The 15,405-nt window shown below is 45.3% G+C and overlaps 1 protein-coding gene across 1 annotated transcript; it reads right to left on the bottom strand.

The window, feature by feature from the left end:
• Window positions 1-235: 235 nt before the first annotated feature.
• ACTR1A (actin related protein 1A) lies at window positions 236-14,610 on the bottom strand. The gene is made up of 12 exons (XM_083505102.1): window positions 14,466-14,610; window positions 11,858-11,922; window positions 11,321-11,396; window positions 10,200-10,325; window positions 9,390-9,514; window positions 8,399-8,615; window positions 7,528-7,620; window positions 6,869-7,043; window positions 6,100-6,161; window positions 5,442-5,482; window positions 2,605-4,674; window positions 236-2,284 (listed from the first exon to the last, which is right to left on the bottom strand). Exons 1-11 carry the CDS (start codon window positions 14,511-14,513, stop codon window positions 4,572-4,574), a joined length of 1,131 nt encoding a protein of 376 aa, XP_083361228.1. The 5' UTR covers window positions 14,514-14,610; the 3' UTR covers window positions 236-2,284; window positions 2,605-4,571.
• Between the last annotated feature and the right edge of the window lie 795 nt (window positions 14,611-15,405).

Genomic DNA, 15,405 nt, shown 5'->3' with positions numbered 1-15,405 from the left:
CACTGCTAATTTATTCTATATTAAGCCCATAAATAAAGGTTCTAGTTTAAAGGAGAAGTAATTAGCTGAAGAATTAGGGAACGTCTGTTCTGAACAAATAGGTAAGCTAAATGTTGGTACCTATTGTAAGGAGCATCTTCACAACCTTGATCTTGAGTAAGCTGTCATAGCTGTAAGGAGAATGGCACTTGCTCATATTCCAGATCTTTTACGACCCCTTTAAACAGACTACACATTGTATATTAACAACTTTATTTAAGTACATTGGGCGGCACCCAGCAGTGGTTCACACATCTGTGCAAAGTACAGTGTCAGCCTGATAGAACCAATGCTAGATTGTAGGAAGCACCTGTCAGTTTGTTCATTGTGTAACATTGCTGCTTCAGATAACTGATGCGGAAAAACAAGGAAAAAACACAAAGGACCAGAGAGGAGGGGGCTAATGACCCACAGGGTTCCTTCCAACTCTACAGTTCTAGGATTCTCTCTCCTCCCCTATGTAGTGCCTGAAACAGACTATGACGCTAACCTAGGAGTTGCTCTGTCACGTCTACCAGTAGAAGCTGACATGCACTGGCTGTCATTATTACTGTTTCCCTATATTTGAAATTAGACATTTCATTAACACAAAACATGTTTTCAAACAGTTATTTGGGGGGGGGGGTAAAAGCTCTACTCCTGGTGGAAGCTGTGAGAATCAAGGCCTTTATAGAAGAGCCTGAACTGAGTATGCAGGTATTTTAGACATCAGGCAGGTCAAACACAATGACATTCTTCTAGTATAAGGCAAGAAATATGGGCCCTTCTCTTTTACCTATGGCAGAAGATCGTAAGTTTTGTAGACCCTCCCATAAACATCTCGGGCTACCCTAATGGATGTACATCTTGCCAGTGGAGATGCTAATAGTCAGGACGACCCCTTTGGTATCTGTTCCACTGAAATCAACACTAAGACCTCCTCTCTGTGTTGGTCAAAACACCCCAACAAGCTTTATGCAGCTGCCACCAAGTGAGCATGAAGTGTCAAAGCAAGGAATCTGTTAGCAATCACATTCAGATCTACAGTACTTGCTGCTCAAGCTTCATCTCCCCGATAGCATAAGCATGTTTGCTTGAACCCAAGCTAAAAACCCAAGCAACTAAGTTGAATAGGAAGTGCCAGAGAAGACCAGTTTCAAGGCCTCACTCAGGGATGCAACAAACCTTTACATTCGGGTGTAGCTTATTAAAACAGGATCTGGACTCCATTCAAAACCATTAGCTGCTAGGCTCATTCTAGGAGAAATGTCATTTTACTCCAATTGAAAAACCTACAGGGCTTGGTTCATTGAAGATGTATTAACACAACTGCTACTGTCTGAAGCAGAGAAGGAGAACCTTTGGCCCTCCAGATGTTACTGGACAAGTCTTGTTATCCTTAATCCTTGGCCATGCTGGCTGGGCCTGATGGAAGGTCATCAACATCTGGAAGGCCGCAGGTGCCCAGCCCTGGCCTTAAGAAGCAGGGGAGAGAGAGGTCTCCTGGCCATGCATGTGTCTTAAGAGGGATATCTGAGATGATAAAACCTATAGTAGATCATTCATTGTAATATTGTAATATGGCTCTGTGCTAGCTTTCAGTGGCTATGTCCTCACGTGCTGCAAAAATGTACATTGCCCCAGCATTTGCTGTCTGGGCAGTCTTGTCCACTCCTGCTTGGAGAAGCTTCATGATACATCACCTATGGGCCATGTTACTTGGAACTAAAGAGAAGAGAATACTGCTGAGATCCTAATCAGGACCCACCAATGGCACTGCTATACCCAAGCACATCCTCTTTGCAGGTGCAGGAGGGGAAATGCCTTTAATTAGCATATGTCTGTCTTTGAAACACCAGCTACGACTTCTCTTGGGGATTATCCACACTTGCCTTTTGTCCCACTCTTTCCAAGCACAGGTCTGCACTTAAAAAGCTCTGTGTCTGGCTGTTTGGGTTTTTGCCCTGTAGCTTTCCCTGCAGAAACCTGCTCTTTAGTGCTCAATTGGAGCAAACAAACTTAGGTTGCTAAAGAGCAGGTTTTCCCAGGGAAAGCACTGGTGGAAAAAGAAGAAGAAGGGTGTCCTGGAAAGGATGGAGGAAAGGTAGATGTGGCTCAGCTCTTGCTTAGCTCAGATATACATCCACTTTCTTTCCAAGTGTAAGCCTGTTACCCTAATAGAGAAGCCTAAAACTTCCAATGCAGCTACTCTTCCTAAGGGCGCATCTGCTTTTAAAATTAGGAAGGGACTGAAGGACAAGGAAAGCTTATACAGTGGTGCCCCGCAAGACGAATGCCTCGCAAGACGGAAAACTCGCTAGACGAAAGAGTTTTCCGTTTTGGAGGTGCTTCGCAAAACGAATCTCCTATGGGCTTGCTTCACAAGACGAAAATGTCTTGCGAGTTCCTGTGGGTTTTTTTCCCTCCCCCCTTCTTCTAAGCCGCTAAGCCGCTTATCAGCTGATCCGATAAGCTGATAAGCCGCTAAAAGCCGCTAATCCGTCAATGGGCTTGCTTCGCAAGACAAAAAAACCACTAGACGAAGAGAATCACAGAACGGATTCTTTTCGTCTTGTGAGGCACCACTGTACTGTCACAGCTATCACCTCACATTTTTATTTGGAAGATTTTTTAACACTGGGTGTGTGTGTGTTGCATAATACACAAAATTTGCATTTTAACTGCCTATCTATTGTGTAGGAGAGGTTATGAGATGTCCCCATCCCTTACCTTAGGCCAGACAACAACTGCAGCTTCGAGCACTGAAGGGACTCAGGCTGCTCCTAACAAACTAAATGGCCTATTCTAATCCTCATGACATTTTCTGAGAAAGCTGATGAGTTGAAGGGCAAAGCTGAAGTTTGCAGCTAAAGCACAAGGGGTCCACATTCAAAATCAATCAGTGGTAACAAACAGGACAGTACTTTGCCTCCACCTTGGATTTCTTGAGTTCCTGCACTCTCGCTTCCTATTGAAGTTTCTCTTCCAACAGTTGCCTACAGAGAGACAAAATGCTTGTTTCCTGCTGTCTCATCTTCTAACACTTAAGTGGCCAAGAATGTGAAATATTTGGTTTTCAGCAGCAGCATTAAAACAACAAAAATAACCCTTTACAATAAGAAGCACCAAATGTGTATATTTTTAAAAAAAGAATAAAAAAATTGATTCAAAGCAGATGATTTTTCCATTCCATTTCTGTAGCAGTACTGAAGCAGTCAAAGGACTTAACAATTAACTCTGGGATGACAGCCTCCCTCTGGAGGCCTCTTACTCAACTCCTAGTGTTCTATCAGAGTTTGTTGTTTCATCCTGCGGTGCATTCATGGAAACAGCCACTCCAAAAGTAACAGGGTACTCTAAGGAGCGGGGATAGTTGCAGGACTGACCCAACGCTACTAAGCAAGTATGGTATTCCCAGTGCTGGTGCACATGTTAAAACAGGACGTGTAGTAGATAGTAGGACAGATAAAAATGGGGGAAACTAACGTTGGGCCCAGTTAGTAGATCAGTTACCACCAAAAGCATTCAATAAATAAATTCTAAGAGCAATTACGGGGCTTCCCAGCAAACGTGGCTGAATAGCCCCTTTGTGCGGGGATTGTGACGTGGGCATAAAGCCTCGGCCTTTCGGAAAGAATGAACACTGTAAACCGTGAGAACACACATGAGGCAGGGGAGGGGCTTGGCAGAAGCAAAAGAGAATGAGGCCACAGTGCAGAGTGGCCCTGGGCACTTGGCTGCATGACAGACAACTGTCTCATCACCAGATGCCAATGCAAGGACTGTCTAGCGTAAAAAGGGAAGGGTGTTTCTGCTCTACACCATGCATTACAAACTAGTTCCTAAAATTAACTGCTCCAACCATCCTGTTGTGGTCCAGATTCTCACACACCATACTACAGATTCTCTCTCTCTCTCTCTCTCTCTCTCTCTCTCACACACACACACACACACACACACACACACACCCCGCCGTAAATGGGTTTTTAACAGCTTGGAATGTGCTTATCCTCTTTTGTGTGCAAGAGAATTCTAAAAGTAGAGGGGGAGGCGATGAATTGGCCATCTAAAAAACGACTGCTGAGCAACTGAGAGGAACGGGATCGCAGTCAGTTGCTGTGCTCAGAGTTCCATGACGGACCTTCAACGTGGCCCATGTTCTTCCACCAGTCATTGGGAGCCCTATGCACTGGCCGCTTGGCCGCACTCTCATTTTCATCCTGCTAAGTTGCTCAGTTCCACAGCCATACTTGCCATCTTCTGCGACACAAATGAACTCCCCTTCCCCACCCCCAAAACAAAGTCTATGGGCCAGCTGAAAAGGGAACAGAGCTTGCCCACAGGTTCATTCCAATTTCTCACTTGCCACCTGCAAAACCAATCAAAAGTCAAGCCGAAACCCCAGCCTTCCCTTCCCTCGGGAAGTCCAGGGCATGCTGGCACTCATCTACCCATACACATACACACCAGCGGGGAGCTCCTCAGACACTGACTCAGGAAAGTGAGCCGAGAACAGGAACGGTGCTCCAAGGAGACCCCAGAATGCTGCCAGGCTAGAAGGTTTTTCGATGGATTGCCCGGGAACTATCTTCCTCGTATTCTTTCTTCGAAACCCACATTTTCTTAAATGTGTCCAGTGAAGCCAAGATGGAGCCTCTGTGGGGAAGACCAGACAAGGAAGTCAGCTAGGCCTCGGCTGGCCATATGGCTATTTTCCCTTTCTCCTACAATTACTTGTATTCAAACTGTCTTCTGGAGAACTGACAGGGTTTTTTTTGGAGGTTTCTCAACACTAATGCCAGAAGAGGTGGCCCTCCTACATCTTTTCATATCATGCACACATGCAGGGGACGTTCCAGGCATTCAGTTCTTGAGACCACCATGGATTCCTGGGCTCTGGGCGAATCAACTCACCACCCCACAACATGCCCCAAAATCTTGCTACAGAAGACGTGGGAGTTCATCAAAAGACAAATTGGAAATGGCTCCCCAAAGGCAGACACGATAAAGAATGCTGCGCTGCTACAGCAGCAACAGCAACCTGCCCCATCCCTGTTAGGAGAACACACAGACTGCCCTGCTAGGTTATCTCTCATCTTCTCTGAGGCATCCTCAAGTTGTGGTGCAGTTTCACCCTCCTCCAAAGCAGCCACCACATCACTCTACAACCATAGTAATTAGCTGTAGCTAATGGAAATTACTTTTAACTGGTTTTAATTTTGTCTCTTTCTATTATGGTAACCCACCCTGGGACCTTACGGTGAAGGGTGGGTAAGACATTCAATAAATATTAAAAATGTAATCATCCACACTACACTGGATATGACTACAGGCCAGATTCTCCCTTTGCACTGGCTGCAACTCACTTCTTCCTCCACCTGAGAGCTTTCATAGTGCAGCAAGTGGACTGATGCTGTACGTACCCAATCCATGTGGAATATAATCTCTCTTGAGGAGCAGATATCTGAGAAATAAAAGAAAGGTGGATTTAGATGGAGCCAGTATTCTCCACAATCTAAGCTCACCAAGTTCTTCCCTAGCATATTATTGCCATCACTTCCCATCAGTCCCGGCTATGCTCCATCCAACTGGTCTGCAGTCTAGGGTTGAGAGCCTCTTTGCAGCCTTTCTGGGTTGCATTTCGACTGCAGAAGCCACAGAGGAAGCCATGGTATTTTGCATATGTCAAAATCGACTTTGGCTCCCAAAAGCTTGCCACAATAAATATGCTGGTCTTTCAGGTATCACACGACTGTGCCAGTTTTGTTGCAATGGACAGCTAAATATCTGGAATGAGTGCTTTTGGAAGTGTCTGGGTATCTTTGAGTTAAAAGCACAGAGCAGTGATTCCAGTGCTGTCTCCATACCACTGCGAACATTGCTGCAAATGGGCTGTGTGGAAAGACAAGCGTGAGAAGAGGACCCTGCAGACATCAGTGCCCATTACACTGCCCACACTGAACAACTAATGCACCCACTAGATAGAGATATCAAATCCCATCTTCCACAGAGACCCAGTTTTGCTGAGAATACCATGGGTTACCCTCAGAGAGGCAAAAGCCTAGAGAAAATACTACCTACCCTGATTTTGACATCCTTGGGGGCCAGTTTCTTCACTTCGCTCAGAAGCCTATCGCCAAAACCTGAACCAAAGACAAAAGTCAACTTGAGTTTCAAGGCAGCTGATTAAGATTCTGGCTTCTTTCCCCCACAATTGATGGAGGCCCTGCATCCCCAAAGTGCTTGATTTAGGGACTTGGTAGTGGTGGAGGAATCTCCCCCTCTTTTCGCTTCTCTCCCTGCCTCCCACCCAGTTGGTAATGACAAGGAGCCTGCAGCCTCCACTATGGATGGTGCTGTGCTCCATCTCTTGCCCATACTCCTCACTAAAGAAAATATTTAGCAAGTTGGGGCATACTTCAGGCTTCCAGGTCTACAGAAACACTGACCTGGAAAGAGAACCAGAAAGTGGGGGATTGCTTGCTATATGGCAAGGTGTTGTCAGTCCACAAATCTCAAGTAAATGATGCAATGGAAGGAAGTAAACCATCCAAGCAGGGCAGAATAATGATGTCCCTTTGGTATTATATAGAAGACATGAGGGGAAGCCATTGACAGTATTTCCTCAGATATCCAGCCTTTCTCCTCCAACTGGGTTGAAACCAGCATCTTTCTGGAACTCTCCTTTCCCCAGGGAAAGGAACCATAAGGAGTTCCTTCTGCCCATCCTCACTCTTGGAAAGCTAACGTAAACCTTGCTAGCTTCAAGGAAGAAGGGATGGAAAGGAGTCTCAAGTTAAGCTCAGAACGCCGAGCATGTCCCCAAAGGCAAAGAACCAACAGAAAGAACCTTTGAAGAGTGTTGAGCCTCCAGAGAGGACAATGTTGGAGAAGAGCGTCCGCCTCAAGTCCATATCCGACTTCTGAATGGCAAAAACCAGGACTTCGTGCAGCCCCTCGCACTCCTCCCCAATCAGATCTGGCCGGAACAACAACTCAGGGGCTCGGAATCGGGCAGGGCCAATCTGCAAACAGCACAAAAGAGAGAGTGGGCCTTCTTGTTCCCATATAAGCAGTCTTTATGGGCAGCTGTCCCTGGGTGGGCTCGAACCACCAACCTTCTGGTTAACAGTCAGAGGCACTGAGCCATTGTGCCACAGAAGGAACTTCCCCGCAATTAGCCAGGGGGATTCATTAAGCCTCACCAGTGTCCACTGACACAGCAAATGAGGAGGAACAAAGCCATCAAAGGCAAGAAAACTAGAATGCTGGGTAGGGAGGGACCTGCCGATATACTTTGCCTCAGGGTCCAATTATAACACTTGAAACACTTGGGCTGGAGCTTTTTCTTCCTCCAGAAATTTTCACAGGAAGACTTCCTATGTTGAACACCACAGGCCGAAAGGCAGACAACAGCCACAATTCCTAACCAGTCGGTTGATCTGTAGAATAATAACTGAGGCTTATTTAGCTACATCTGACTTCCAACAGGGCCGCCTCTGCACAAACCTCAATGGTGCTTCCATCTGGAAGGTAGTACTGAGCTTTCTCGGTTTCTAATGTCTCATCCTTCTGTGGGTTTACTGACAGGTAACAGGCCCGCTGTGGAAGAAAAACAAGCAGAGAATGGTGGTCAGTCAAGCACATTCTTCTAAAAGACACACTAGACACAAACACTGGCGAGAATACTCACATTACTCTTGGCCCAGACACAATAGCACTCTATACATGAGATTGCTAACCAGTGGTCTCCCACAATATGCCAAGCATAGGACACACTGTTCTCAATGACATCTACTATGAAAGGGTTTGCACTATGTATATGTGTCAGCACATGGGCATGTTCGGAAGTCTTCCTAAAACTCTACCACTTCAGAAAGTGGTGGTGGGGAGAAGTCATGTTTGAAAGCTTCCCCTTTTTGTGGGTTTTAAAAAGACTTCTCTGACCATCAAAAGCTAGCAAGAAGGATTATGTTCATTATTTTGGATTTGCTAGTTTGTAGAAAGTTTCTGGCATGAAGGAGCGTTCAGACTTGTTATCTCACACCTACATTCTGAAGAGAGATAGCCCCAGAAGGGATGTATCATGTGATTTTTCTGAACACAGATTGGTCTTCCCTTTCTGTCTGAGAGTTGGACCTAGTGCTAAGGAAAGGTGCCGTTGAAGAGCAGGGAAAATGCAGTTCTGCACTGGAACTCAAATGCACTGGAACTCAAAGTTCAGCTTCAGGAGGCATCTGCAACTGCAGGAGCCCTCTCTTCCCAAGCCTTTCTGAAATCTCGACACAGACCCTGCCGGATACGGTGATACACCAGGTGTGGCACCCCATCCCATTCTACAGCACTCAGTTCCCACAGAAGACTAAGGGCACCCAGGTACCTCTTTGATGGTTTTGACGATTTCAAATTCAGATGACGTGTGGAAGTCGTAGCCTTCCTTCCGGAGATAAAGGCGAAGGAAACGAGAGACATCACGGCCGGCTATGTCAATCCGCATAATGGAATGGGGCATGGCAAAGCCTTCATAAATAGGAACCGCGTGGGTGACCCCGTCCCCAGAGTCCAACACCACTCCCGTAGTTCGCCCTGTCGCATAACTGCAGAAAGGAAATATGTTTCAGAACACACACACAAAACAGAATTTGCTGAAGTCAACATTAACTAATGGGGCTCCCCAACACCATTTCCTAAGGTAATTGTTACTCCAGGACAACTTAATTTATTCTGACTTTTCTAGAACTAAGGAGCTATCTTTAAAAACAAAAACACACTGATGGTGATACTTCATTGGCTCAGACAACAAAGGGAGAAAGTTTATACTATACAGCTACGCTCTGAAAAAGTGATAGGCTGGAGAACAAAACTAGAACTGACACAGAATACAAACAATGGTGATAAATTCTAACACAAATAGACACCTGAGCATTCATTTAGTCAAGAAGCCAGCATTTCTCAAGATGTAATCTTTGACAAGATCCAGGATGCAACCCTGTGCACACTTAGCTGAGAGTAAGCCCTTCTGAACACAATGCGGCCCACTGCTGATTAAAAATGCACACGATTACACAAGCTAGTCACCCCGGCCAGCCCGCTTTCTTAAGGGAAAACAGACCCCATGCAAACCCTTGTTTTGCATTGCAACAAATTTGTTTCTCCTCCAAAGAACGTAAGAATAGCCTGCTGGATCAGGCCAATGGCCCATCCAGCATCCTATAATCGAAGTGGCCAACCAGATTCCTGTGGGAAACCAGGGAACAGAGCATGAACAAAAGAGGTGGAGCATTGCCATCCTGGCTAGTAGCCATTAATAGCCCTCTCTTCCATGAAGGAGAGAACCAAGAAAGCAAAAGGGGTGGGGGGAAAGTACTTACAGGCTAAGCACAGCTTGCATGGAGATGAACAGGGCTGGCACATTAAAGGTTTCAAAGAAAACTTCAGCTGCTCTTTCGCGGTTCTTGCGTGGGTTCAGGGGAGCCTCCGTCAGGAGTACGGGATGCTGGTGGTTGGGGACACAAAAGATTTGGCTGGGTAGGGCTCCGCCAGTGATCATATGGATGTTTCCAGGTCTCCCAAAGCAATGAAAAGGCAACCCCAAGACTTTATATGGCAGTGGAATAATTTGTCACCAGTTGCAATAGGTTGAAAGAAGTGAAATTTAGCCAGGTTCACAATGATCTTGAAGAAATTGCCATTCTAGAGGTGTTTGCCCCACCCCTTGTAACATGCTCCAAAGTGCTCCGTGTGAAAGGGGACTAACCGTCAAGCAGAAATGTTTGAAATGCAGAGTGGGAACTAGGAAAAACAACCCGCGTTGAAGCAAATGGCCAGGCAAATGCTCTTCTCCATTAAGTTTTGATTCAGTGAACTTTGCCTTATTTTGTTTGCTACCCATTCATCCAACATCCAATAGCTTACAAAGCTATTTTTAAGAATTCAGTGAAATCACATGACATCAAGCATATCTTAAAACCCTGTAAACTTGACATCCCCAATATATATAAATACTTGAGTTAGTGAGTACAGGGAGCTGTATGCAGGATAGTTAAGATATGGATAGATGATAAAGAATGGAAAATCCAAGTACAGAAAGCAGTAAGGGTGCAAAGCACTTCTACCAAACCAGATATGGGAGGCTCTCTTTGTTTGGCCACTTGGGGCTTGTGCATATAGAGTTAGCTCACCTCTTCAGAGAAGGTCTGGAGCTGGTCTTTTGAGTACACGTATTGCCAAATGCGCTCCATGTCATTCCAGTCCTTCACTATGCCGTGCTCCATAGGGTAGCGGATGGAAAGAAGGCCTCTGTGCTCCTGGGCAAAGCAAAAGCAAAAAACAAAACAAGGCACTTAGTCAGAGGGAAGGCCAGAAGAATCACCCGCTGTGTCCATCACAGAAACTTTGTAGCTCATTTCTTAATGGAGCTACTTTCCGGAACCCCACTGAGCAGCACCATTTTAATAATAATAATAATAGCACGCCTCTTGCACAGGAGGGCATATGTTATTGACAGTATGGAAGCAATGTTAATGAGAATCTCTATTCTTCTATGTAGAAACAAAGAAACAAATATGAAGATGGCTACTGTAGCCATTGTCCTTCCTTCATTCTGAATGTTCACGGTTCAAAATCAGGGACCATGGAAGAGTCAGGTGGTGACAGGGCACATGCTAGATTGATCAGGAACTTTGTCCTGAAATCAGCTGTTCTCCATTAGTGCATTCACGTTTCACTGATTTGATCAGGTCTGGACTTTGGCAAGCAGAGATATTCAGTGATTAAGCTTAACACAAACTGTTATCTGGACAGACTTAACAACCATTTCCCAAACCCTACCCAGAACTCAGAGAGCTGAGGCCCTCTAGATGTTATTGGACTCCATTTCCCATCAGTCCCAGCCAGCATAAGCAATGGTCAGGGATGGCTAGAGTTGTAGTCAAACAACATCCAGAGGGCCATAGGTTCCCCAGTTCACAGCAGCTACTGGGCCTGAATTGTAAATTATACTGGCAACAGAAATGATGCACGATACAGATCAGAGATGCCCTATTGGTTAACAAACACGTGCACATGGTATGCAAGCTCTGTTAAGCATAAACAAGGCATTCAGATATACTAAAGGCCTTCAGACTCCAAGATATTTCTAATGTGACCTGGTATTCTGGGCAAAATGTCCCGATCCTGAACTTGTTATCAGAAGAACCATATGACTGGCAAGTGATGGTAAGCTTGAACCAAAGAGAAGGGACAGGTTTTCCCTTTCAGGTGCCTTACCCAAGGACAGAGGAGCACAATACAGCTGCCTTACCTCTGCTTTTGGTCCAATGAAAATGTCACCTTCCAAAGCTCCAGCCATAACCCGAACATGCTTTGGTCTGCCCACGCTGTAAGACATAGTGGAAAAAATAATCTCACAACACAAGGAATAGATTGAACAGTACCATTTATTCCTCAGTTTACTGCTGACAGACCATCCTAGAACCACTGATTAAGAAGTAGTACATGAACAGCCTTGGGCGATGTGTCATATGCAAATCTCAGTACAGAAATAATATAGTAATGAGTTGAGGACTTAGGGTCGGTTTGCAGTTGAAAAGAATATCCAAGGATACAAAACCACAAGCAGCTATTACAGAGAATCTCAAAGCCCTTAGTATTAAGGAATTCTGCTCCACCACACCCCTGTATTAGGCCAGTCAGGGCAGATCTGAGAAGCTTGTGGTTTCAAGTCCCAGAGCCAGTGCTGAACCCAAGACCTACTCTTCTCCACAATAGGCACTGCACTTGATATGGAATTCATGGAGCCTCCATAATATAATCCGGAATTGTGCACCAAGCTACTTACTAGTTTGGAAAGCAGTACTTGGGTATCTGATCACCTGCAAAGCCAGCTTTAATCATGCCAGAGCCCTGTGGAGCAGAAAAGAATTGAAGACAATTATAGAAAAACAGATCATTATTGTAAGGTGCTTCAGTTCCTGTAGTATTTCTGGTAAAAATAAACCAAACAGTGCATCAGCCTAAATGTAGCACAAGTGATTTATCTGTAACCATCCCAGTCTGTGCAAACAATGGCAAAACACCCCAGTAATTCCATGATAGTACTGTAAATGTGTTTGGAATGTCAATGTTGTAAGGGACCACCAGAGGGAGCAAATCCTGTTTCCACTCTTCTCATCCAGTCCAGTCAAGTTGCAGAGTGCATTCAAGAAACAGAAATAATGCAGCGGATAAAACCAGATGTATGACTTATACATTGAAGCCAAAGATCCTATGTACTAGTAACTTTACAGAATTATGGCACGTATCTGGGCAACATCTGCTTTTGCAAGTCCCTTGGAAAAACAGCATTCAAAGCACTTCAGAAAATGTAGATCAGAGATGCAGAACCAGTGGCTCTCCAGATGCTGCCCAATTACAACTCCCATCCTCCCTAACCACTGGATATGCTGGCTGGGACTGATGGGAATTGGAGTCCAGGAACAGTGGGAAGACCAGAGATTCCTCACTCCAGATGGAAATGTACAGAACGGTCTTAATTCAGTTCATGTTTCTTGCATGCAAGTAGACCAGTACGTCCGTTCTGTCCTAGACCCATTCAATTTTTAAGGCAAAATCCTAAATAAATTTGCACACCTTTCAATTTAAAAAAATTAATAAATTATGGGGCAGTTACAAGGTAGTCTGAAGGTATCCCTTGCTTATTTACTTTTAAAAAAACCATTTCTACTTGCTCCAATGGTTAAAAAAGAAAAGAACCAGAGAAGCCCTTGGACCATCCTATTGTTGTTTTTAAGTTAAATTGGAGTAAATTATCCTTGCAAACTAATCCACATGTCTGTGTTATGATCATGATCCATCAAATGGGTGGGAAGGTTTTGGTGGAGTGAACAAAAATCCTCTTCCATCCCTAAACCTTCCATAGATTAAATTTCCTGATTTCTGAACAGTTTTAATTTACTGCTCTTCTGTTCCTCAATAGCATTAGCAGCACAGTATCCTTAAGAGATTCCTCAGCACGGTGGTGGTGTGTTTTTTTTTGGGGGGGGGGGTCTGGGGAAAATACGAAGCTTACAAGCCAAATGATCTTTTATTTAATATATCACACTCTCTGCCCCTGAGGTGGTATGTGTAAAGTACCCCAAAAATCTCCATCCAGGCACTGACTAAGACAACACGTGCTTAGCTTCAGCAAGGTTGCTGTGTCATGTGCCTTCTGATGATGCTCTCATCTATTAGCTATTTAAATATTTAGGAGACACTGGATACAGGAGAGATATGTCAGTTTTAACAAGCTACCTAACACGCACCTCTACAAAGTCCATTAATGCAGTACATTAGTAAGAAAGGATTCCATTTCCAGAGATTTCAGACGAAGCTTTATATACATATTTAAATTGGCAGATTAAGCCCTCATACTAGCAAACAGGCAATGAAAGTGCAGAAAAATTCACTGTACTGCTTAAGGCCAAACAGAATGAAGAAAAAGCACTGAAGCCGGTGTGGGTGTGTGGGTGATACAAGCTGATGCTTCTAAATGAGAAGTGTAAAGGTCAGCAGAGGCAGTGTGATTAAGGAGAATAAAGGGAATATTACTCATTTTAGTAGTTTATTGTTATTTATTTCATAAAACCCTCAAATTTGCTGAGGAGTCAGCCTGTTTTATCACCCCTGCCAGACCTTTAGAGTTATTGTTTGAATAAAGGCCCATGAGAAAGATGTCAAAAGAATATGTAACCGGTGGTTTTTCAAAGCATTCTGGGAAGCACTGTTCTTAATACAGAACTAGAGGCAGCATCTAACACTGCTTTCCACCTGCAGAAATGCCTGCTGGGAGAATGGACATTGGCTTCCAGAGGAAAGCAGGACCCACAACCGAGGCATCATAGGAGGCTACACTCTTAAGAACATCACCAGACCACATACTCATTTCTCCATCACTTAACCAATCATAACAAACCAGGCGAAATTTAAGGGTCAAGAAGACCAACTAGCACAGTCTAATCTCCAATAATAGCCAATGAACTTCAGAAAGGCGGGGCAAGCTTGGGGTCCTGAAGGCTTGAGTGGGTAAAACCAAGCGAGTAGCAACATAAGGAGCCAATCAGAGGACGAAGAAGTCCAAAGGGCGTGAACTACCCCTTAATTAAGGCTCTGTTGTTCTTCGCGATGCACCGCCCAGCGACTGACTGGCAGAGGAAGCAGCCAATGGGAACCCGGGCTGGGTCATCGAAAGGGAGACAAGAAGGACCAGTTTCGGGAAGCAGGTGATGGTGCACGAAGGACCGGGTGAAAAGGAAAGGGGAGCCTCCTAGGAAGAGGAGGGGGCGCCGAAGGGCTTGCAGAGGGGAGTCCAAGGCCCCGGCAGCCCGCAGGAATCGCGGCAGAACTCCCCCGCCCCCACCTCCTCAGGGGGCCACAGCACAGAGGGGCCCAGTCAGGGCCGGACTCACGTTATCAATCACCACCGGCTGGTTCGCGATCACATCGTAGGACTCCATGCCGAGCGCCCGCGCGCCGCCGCCGCCTCAGTCAATGCCAAAGCAAAGCGACAGCGCAGGCGGCAAAGCGCATGCTCGGGACGCGAAGCGAAGCATGCTGGGAAACCGAGTTTCTTGGCGAGGGAAAGGAAAGCCCTCCTCCAGTTGGCTCGCCCGGAGTTTGAGAGGGAGATAGAAAGTCTAGAGGGGACCATCGCGCTGCTCGAACGTGTCGTTTCGTGTTTCCGATAAATCAAATACTATACAGTACATGGCCTCGGGGCGGAAGTGAGAAATCAAAGCTTTAAGGTAGCTGCGCGATTGTGCCTTGGCGCGTCCACACCCAAAGAGAACAGGGCAGTCGAGAGGAGTTAATCCTTAAAAAAAAGGGGGGGAGTGCATTTAAATATTGTTCTACCTTGTTAAAAATATACTCCTGACGATTCAAATTCCAATGAAAATGTAGTGCATTAGATATACTGCAGAGGTGCGGATAGGAGAGCTTGGCTTTCAACATCCGTGCAATGAAGATCCTTCTAAACACGGCAGGTTAGAGTCCGGCTACAGCGGATAATTCTTTATAGCCCCGTTAGGTTGGTCGGCCATCCGTCTATCTCGGGAGACAAGGGGAGAGTTGTATTATATGTCTTTCTGTCTACTGCGAATTCAGAATATTGCAAGATAGCCTATAACCCCATTTCATGTTACACCCAGTATTGTTATCCCAAGTTGGAGGTAGCCTGAGTCACAAAGTAAAATCTTAGCTTTCATCATTTAACAAAGCGTGATTCGAACCCGGAAGTTGAAGGGATCCGTCTGCTAATCATTTTATATCCCTAACGTGATGTTTCTGTTACTCTTCCGAAAGTGTACTTGCACTGGGCCGGAAGGCTTTTCTTCGCGGTGGATTGTG

This window comes from Podarcis liolepis (genome assembly GCF_965112155.1).
Source record: "Podarcis liolepis genome assembly, chromosome: 5".
Lineage (NCBI taxonomy): Eukaryota > Metazoa > Chordata > Lepidosauria > Squamata > Lacertidae > Podarcis > Podarcis liolepis.
This window is presented reverse-complemented; position numbering and strand designations above follow the sequence as displayed.

Bases quoted from the DNA above. Each gene is read 5' to 3' on its own strand.
- ACTR1A (XM_083505102.1), bottom strand. From the start codon at position 14,513: ATGGAGTCCTACGATGTGATCGCGAACCAGCCGGTGGTGATTGATAAC. The intron at 7,621-8,398 runs GTACCTGGGTGC...TTTCTTCCACAG, and splicing joins TCGTCAAAACCATCAAAGAG to CGGGCCTGTTACCTGTCAGT. The intron at 4,675-5,441 runs GTACGTACAGCA...TCTTCCCCACAG, and splicing joins TTATATTCCACATGGATTGG to AGGCTCCATCTTGGCTTCAC.